At 41.2% G+C, this 7,936-nt stretch overlaps 1 protein-coding gene across 1 annotated transcript in view; it reads left to right on the top strand.

The window, feature by feature from the left end:
- Window positions 1-7,883, top strand: part of SYTL4 (synaptotagmin like 4) — a 196,502-nt gene extending 188,619 nt beyond the window's left edge. The window contains exon 21 of the mRNA XM_049705104.1: window positions 7,800-7,883. Coding sequence (XP_049561061.1) covers window positions 7,800-7,867 — 68 coding nt within the window. The 3' untranslated portion in view covers window positions 7,868-7,883. The remainder of the gene's footprint in view (window positions 1-7,799) is intronic.
- Window positions 7,884-7,936: the final 53 nt, after the last annotated feature.

Below are 7,936 nucleotides of genomic sequence, written 5' to 3'. Positions count from 1 at the left end.
TGAAAATGACTCAGCATGACCTCAGGATTGAATGAAAAGGAATTCCACAAACTCCTAGGAGAGGGGAAGAGTGGAGCTGATTTTGACATTCCCTGCAGATTTCCCCTGTAATTCCTTAGTACTCTCCATCCCCAAGTTGCCCTGCCATCCCTATGTACAGGGTCAGATCCACTTTGAAACCCTCTCTGATGACCTAACTCCTATGGACTTCAGTTTCTGATAAGATTATGTTGCTGACAAAAAATACCATGCACTTCTAGCCTGCAGAATCAAAACTGATTTCCTGTAATAAGAGTGGAGACAAAGCATGCTTAGAGAAGCTTTAGGGGGAGGTTGTTTAAGCCCATTGAGATGATCTATCTCTGCATGGCAAGGTTATAGCCATTGCTAAGCTGTTTCCCAATGATCTCTTATGGAGGGCTGTGTTTCTCTTCACTAAGCAAGCTTTGTTCATTTTAGTATATGATAATGAGACTGTTCTACCACAGTGCAGAACAGCTCCTGATACTTTCCCTCCCCTTAGAGTTTAATTTCCATCCTTTTAAATGCATTGTCCTGGAAGAATTTTTTTTAGCTGTTGTAGAAATGATTTCTTCCTTGTGTGTGTAAGCAAACTGGTAACCCCTTCTCAGTCATGAAGGGAAGAATTGTGTTTACAATAATAAAAAGTTCAGTAGCAAGCCCATTTCATTTCCCATCCACCGATCAAAAATATGTAATGAGTGTTAATCATGTGTTCAACAGTGTGATCATTGTATAAAGAAAGCAAAGACATGGTCTTGGCCTCATTCATTTAATAAGTTTATCAAACATCTACTGTGTTAAGGATGGTGGACAAAATCCCTGACATCCTAATCCATAATTAATTAAACAAATATTTGTTGAGCATGTATTATGTGCCACACACTCTTCGAGGTATCAATACCTGATAGACATCAATGTGTAAAATGGAGATAATCCTTGCCCTCATGGATTGGAGGAGACACACATTCAACAAAAATGTTCTTTTTTTTTTAACAACTTTATTAGAGTATAGTTGTTTTACATTGTTGTGTTAGTTTCTGCTGTATAGCAAAGTGAATCAGCTATATGTATACTTATATCCCCATATCCCCTCCCTCTTGTGTCTCCCTCCCACCCTCCCTAGCCCACCCCTCTAGGTGGTTACAAAGCACCGAGCTGCCCTCCCTGTGCTATGTGGCTGCTTCCCACTAGCTATCTATTTTACATTTGGTAGTGTAAAATACCGAATGTAAAAATAGAGAGTCAATGCCACTCTCTCACTTCATCCCAGCTTGCCCTTCCCCTTCCCCGTGTCCTCAAGTCTATTCTCTACATCTGCGTCTTTATTCCTGTCCTGCCTCTAGGTTCTTCAGAGACATTTTTTTTTTTTTTAGATTTCATATATATGTGTTAGCATATGGTATTTTTCTCTTTCTGACTTACTTCACTCTGTATAACAGATTCTAGATCCATCCACCTCACTACAAGTAACTCAATTTCATTTCTTTTTATGGATGAGTAATACTCCATTGTATATATGTGCCACATCTTCTTTATCCATTCATCTGTTGATGGACACTTAGGTTGCTTCCATATCCTGGCTATTGTAAATAGAGCTGCAATGAGCACTGTGGTACATGACTCTTTTTGAATTATGGTTTTCTCAGGGTATATGCCCAGTAGTGGGATTGCTGGGTCGTATGGTAGTTCTATTTGTAGTTTTTTAAGGAACCGCCATACTGTTTTCCATAGTGGCTGTAACAAAAATGTTCTTAACTGCAATTGTGTGTGTTTAGTGGACCAACCTTCATTGGACATCTATTATAAGCTAAGAACTGGAGGACAGTGATGAGTAAAAGCTGTGTGATTCTTGATCTTATGGAGTTTACTCTCCAGCTCCCAGAGGGTTTATGTTTACTACGGGAGAGAAGGGGGACACAAACAATTAGAAAATTGTACAAGACCATATAAATTTCCAAAAGCTATGGAATACACTGTGAGGTCTCTGTGGGAAGACATGGGCTGTGGTCTGCTCTCAGGCAAGGGAAATGACATGTACAAGGGCTCATTGTTAGCTCAGAGGGGAGATGGGTTCAGGGGAGCAGTAGGAAACAAAGTTGAATAAATACAGTAGGGCCAGATTGTGAGGCCCTTGAAATCAGATATAGGAGTTTACATTAAACTTATGTGTTAGGAAATAGTGAATCTATTAAATGAGTGTGTGTGTGTGTGTGTGTGTGTGTGTGTGACAGAGAGAGAGAGAGAGAAAGAGAGACAGAGAGAAAGAGAGACAGAGAGATGGAGAGAGAGGAGAGAGAGCTAGTGGATGAGCAGAGGAATAAATTCTACCAGGGTTGTTTTCTTTCTAAAAAATCCCTTCACTGGCTCCCTCTTGGCAAAGAGTATAGTCCCAGCTCTTAGCAGGGCACACCGTACCCCGCACAAGCAAACCTCACTTATGTCCTCAGCCTAGTTTTAAACATTCACCCCATGACTCTTCATTCTGGACACACTGAACCTCTTGCTCTTCCTTTCACACTGTGGTAGCTTGGAGCAGATATATTTACTCTATCCTGTAACCCTTTCCCTTCTTTCCTGGGCTGTTGAGACCATATCCATCACTGCTGCTGAGAAGCTTCCCTCAGCTCACCCCAGCCAGAACTGGTTTACTTCACCTTCCTTTCTGTCATATCACTTTGTACATGTCTCAATTACAGGATTTATCACACTTATTGTCACTGTTGATATATGACAATCTCTGTCCCCTATCCTACTAGTCTGTTCATCTCAGTCTCATCTCTGTCCCCTACTAGCCTGTGAGTGGGACCACAGCTTAGTCTTCTTCATACCCCCAGCACCAAAAACAGAGGCCAACACGTGCTAAGGTGAGGATGCTGCATAAGGCCTCGTGTCCCACTTAGGGCTGGAAGGAGCAGGGCAGAGGGTTGGCAGAGAGAGATTAAAGAAGAAAATGAAGGAGAGATTATGGAAATCATAGGGAGATCAAAGTAAGGGGATAAATGAGACAAGAGGGGCAGCATTTGTATGAAACACTGGGATGGGTAGTATGAAGACCTTGCTCAAAACAGGTGGGGTCAATTTAAAAAACCAACATTTCTTCAGCACCTACTATGTGTGGGTAACACTATGTTAGACACTGTGGGGATATAAAATTAAGCAAAACACCTTTCCCTATGATTTGGTTGGGAAGATAAGACAAAGACTGGCAACATTCATGCATACAAAGTTTTAAGATTCTTAAAGTTCAGTATCATTTTCAACTTCAAGACTTTTAATATGAAGCCCCTCAGCAGTCAATAAGATATTGTTTTAAGAAATATTAGATATGGAAACTGACTTGCCTAGTTGAGATCTCAGCAAAGCTCAACAAGCCTAGACTTGAAACAATTTTCTTAGAAAGTGGACTAAGACAAATTGACATGGAAATGTAAATTTTAATACCATTTAGGAGTATTTCTCATTTCTCTGTGTCTCAAACAGTATATTATGAGCCTTTTGGAAAGAGGCAAGATCAAGGCTGGAAAGGGAAGAAAGGATTCATAGAGAATCCGAAAAGACAAGAGGAATAAAAAGATATTCCTATTCAGGAAACTAATTTTTAAAACTATACCTATGAATTATCTGTTTAAATGATGATGTTTAAATTATGTGTTTAAATGATGTTTATCTGATGGCTGTAATGTAAAATATGACACTTTAAGAAAATAAGTAGGGCTTCCCTGGTGGCGCAGTGGTTAAGAATCTGCCTGCCAATGCAGGGGACACGGGTTCGAGCCCTAGTCTGGGAAGATCCCACATGCTGCGGAGCAACTAGCCCTGTGAGCCACAATTACTGAGCCTGTGTGTCTGGAGCCTGTGCTCCACAACAAGAGAGGCCGCAATAGTGAGAGGCCCGCGCACCGTGATGAAGAGTGGACCCCGCTCGCCACAACTAGAGAAAGCCCTCGCACAGAAACGAAGAGCCAACACAGCCATAAATAAATTAAAGGCAAAATTCCTTTTTTTAAAAAAAGAAAATAAGTAGAAGGTGCTTTAAGATTTTACGATAGGCACTTAGCCAAAGGTAATTGGAGGGATTCTAAAAAAGGTATTAGAAAATGAAAATGGTAAGATCATTATGTGAATAAGAGATAAGATGCATTCTGTGCAAAATGCCTAATGTCTTTTTACTGGTGCCTAAGACAAGCAGTAGTAATGTCCCAAGGCATTATCAACTTAATTTTTCTGGTTTATGTCAGTGCGACACTGGGATGGCTTAGACATTTAGTTTTTAATTTCATTTAACTTAATCAAACCTTGAGTGACTACTAAGTGGTTAGCCTCAGAGACCAGCTATGACCAATGAGCTGAACAGGGGTTGGCTGAGCACCAAAGGAGCTCATCAACTGAGCATTGCGTCCTAGGGTTCTGGAGAGTATAAAAGGGGATGCAGTAGTTTCTGAACAACAGGATGTAAGACAGGTAAGTAGAGAAAAAGCAGGTACTGAAAGCAGTACTGTAGTAATGGACTAAGGGTATGAGTTAACATGAGTAGTCAGAGTATAAGCACTGATGTTAAAGAAAAAGGTATGTGTGTGGGCTGGGGTGGGGGTTGGGGGAGGATGCTCTCATTGAGTTGGGGTTGAGCTGAACCTTAAGTTGGGGGGCAGGAATTTTGAGTTTGGAGAGTGGGAAGTGAGTAGGGAACAGATCTTATTTATTGGGGAAGATAATCATACTGGCTTATTGTGGAAAAGAAAATTCACTTTGGAAAAGCTGTAGGAAATAAGTTGATACATGTGCTGGGGGAGGCATCATTTAAATGCCAAAGAAAAACATTTAAATCTAATCTTGAAAGTTACAGGAAGTTAATAGGGAAGGGACACAAATCTATACTAAATATTGAATGTAAAACAAGCAGCAACAATACTTAAGAAAGGTATCTTCCTTTTTTCCTACATTTTCGGCATCAAACATGTTCTTGTGCTCAGAAAAGAGGGAGAAATTAAGAGGGTGAACCAGAAGAACTGTTGAACTCTCTACCACTCTGGGATGCACAGGATTACCTCCTAGGTGATTGGGCTATTGAGTGAAGGCAAAAGTAAAATTCAACAAAATACCCCAAGTATGAGGCAGAATTGGGGAAACCATTGAGGTTCTTGCGCTTCAGGGGCTCCAAAGAGCCCTTGTTTGTGTTTAAATGTACAATGGCAGCCATGTCTCATCACAGAGTGGGCCCCATTTCTGATGAGGGAAACAGAAGTTGCCAGGGCTTAGTCCTAGGCAAGTTACTTAGCCTCTTTGAACCTGTCTCCTCATCTGTAAAATGTGGGCAGTGGTAGTCCTCACCTCACAATAAGGGCTTTTGTAATGTAAGCATGAGGCAACGCTTGTTGATTGCTTAGCAACGGTGGTTGGTACATAGTCAATGCTCAATATTGCAGTCATTATTAATACTTTAAAGAATAATCTTATAACCTAGAGAATTACTTGTTACATTGCCTAGATGGGATGAGATGCCCCTTTGTCTGGGTTTGGACCCAGACCCAGGCCTAAATTTGAACTAAACTGAACTTCTGGGTTTGGTGGCATGGCAACGGGGCGGGGTGGGGGCGAGTAGCAGGGTGGGAGGCTCTGGTGCAAGGTGTTGTGGCCATAGGAATATTAAATTCCATGTCAGCTTTCGGTTTAATTTGGCACCGACTGTTATTCAAACAAAGCAGCGTTGTGAGTGGCAGAGGAAGGGAGAGGAGGAAAATCAACACATTCTTGGAAATAAGATGTGGCTTTTGCTTTGACTATTTTGTTTTTTCTTCAGCCACAGAAGTATTTATTTGCTCTCAGGCTCACAATGAAAATCCCTTTCAGGACATGGTACAAACCTAAGCTTCAGATAAAACTTCCATTTAAGATGACAAGAATTTAGCAAGACTTCCCTTGATACTTTTTTGTTTTAATATGAGAACCCCTCAGATAGTGCTATTTAGTTTAGGGAGACAGCTTTAATTATACTTAGAGCCCCCCTCAACCTCATTTCCTGTAGCTATGGCATATGTGGTACTTTAAAAGTTGATGTCTGCTTTATGCCTGATGACCTTGGCTTAGTGTTTACAAGATGTATAGTTGTATCATTTACCCATTCTCTCCAAGCATTTATGTGTTAGGCTTTTCTAATTTTAGGATAAGATTTTAGTATAAAGTGTGGCAGTGCAATAATTCTCCAGTAGTTGCTCTCTTGGACCTCAGACATCTGGCATGGTGCTATAGGAGCTGGTCCTAGGTCAATATTTGAAGCACAGGGAAGCTCTGTGTGACCAAGTTAATGGAACTTTCCTGTTTTCTGGTTCTGTGGTATATGTTTAAAGCAAGGTGTTTTTTTTTTTTTTTTTTTTTTTTTTGCGGTACGCGGGCCTCTCACTGCTGTGGCCTCTCCCGTTGCGGAGCACAGGCTCCGGACGCGCAGGCTCAGCGGCCATGGCTCACGGGCCCAGCCGCTCCGCGGCATGTGGGATCTTCCCGGACCGGGGCACGAACCCGTGTCCCCTGCATGGGCAGGCGGACTCTCTATCACTGCGCCACCAGGGAAGCCCTAAAGCAAGGTTTTGAGCAAAAAGTTTAGGTGTCCATCTCTTCTTCACTAATGCAGGACTTATTGTCATAGCAATACAGTAAATGTCCATTTGTAATGTTAAGCTTGTGTCAATGATGATGTAAATTGGTTGGTTAGGAAACTGATACTGTCTTCTAATCCCACGCCTCTAGAAATAACACACACACACACACACACACACACACACACACACACACACGACACAGTTTCTTCCCTCAAAGAGCTTATACTTTAGTTGAGAAACCAGACCTTAATAGATTAAAAAAAAAATCCCTCTCCTGAGGTTTCCAGTATTTAGGAGACCGTGAAGAGGGCTGTTTTTTTTTTTCATTCCACTTTATCCCAAAGTCTGACTTCGGGCTGCCTGTGGACATAAGGGACTGGAAACTTTCTGGTGATTCATTCTCATCCTGTTAACAGTTTAAGTCCTTAGGAACACATGGTCTCAAGTTCTAGGAAGATCTAAACAATTGGGAGAATTTCTTGGGGATAAGCAGACACCAAATACCATATACAGCTTGTATAATAGGGGAGATGATTGCAAAGCACAGTTATCTCTAGTTTTGGCTTTGCTATTAGTTGTATGACCTATGATTTCAGCCTCTTTGTGATCAGCTGGTTCTTGATCTGACAAATCAGAAGGCTGGAATAATACAGTGCCTTTCAGTTTTAACATTTAAAAGGGGGTCACATTTACCTTGTATTCTCTGTAGTGCCTTCCCTTTTTGAAGTTTGTAGCTAATAGCTGAACTTACATTTCAGGATTAAGTACTTTAAAACACTTTTCCTCAACTCCCAAGTTACTCAGAGAATAAGGGAGGAGAGGGATAAAGGAGCTTGGCAAATTCTTGTAGAGAAATTCTAAAATTCATTATCTTTCATACCTACCTTTGGAATTCGTACAAGTGATTATTTCTTATTATTCTTATGCCCCCTCCCCACCTCATAAAACAATGTTCAAAAATCGAAAAGCACAAAACAGGAGAAAGAAATCAGCGTAATTCTACCATTCAGGTAAATTGCACTTTTCCTTTCGGTTTTTATCTAAAAACATGTGACTGGACGTATCGCTCTGCGATCTGCTTTTGTTTCTCTTTGGAAATATATATCTTGAGAGTATTTTGCTATGTCATAAAATATTCTTAGGTCACTTTTAACCTCTTTCCATTTCTGTTTCTCCTTCTAGGGCTCCAGGGGCCGGCGAGGCCGAATCTCAGAGCGCTGCTGGTGCTGCTGGTGCTAGAAACAATATGATAGTCATAAGGTCAGGGGGAGGGGTGGCGGGCGGGAAAGATTCCTTGAGCGAAAAAATGAAGCAAGCTC

The sequence above is a fragment of the Orcinus orca genome, chromosome X (genome assembly GCF_937001465.1).
Source record: "Orcinus orca chromosome X, mOrcOrc1.1, whole genome shotgun sequence".
Lineage (NCBI taxonomy): Eukaryota > Metazoa > Chordata > Mammalia > Artiodactyla > Delphinidae > Orcinus > Orcinus orca.
This window is presented reverse-complemented; position numbering and strand designations above follow the sequence as displayed.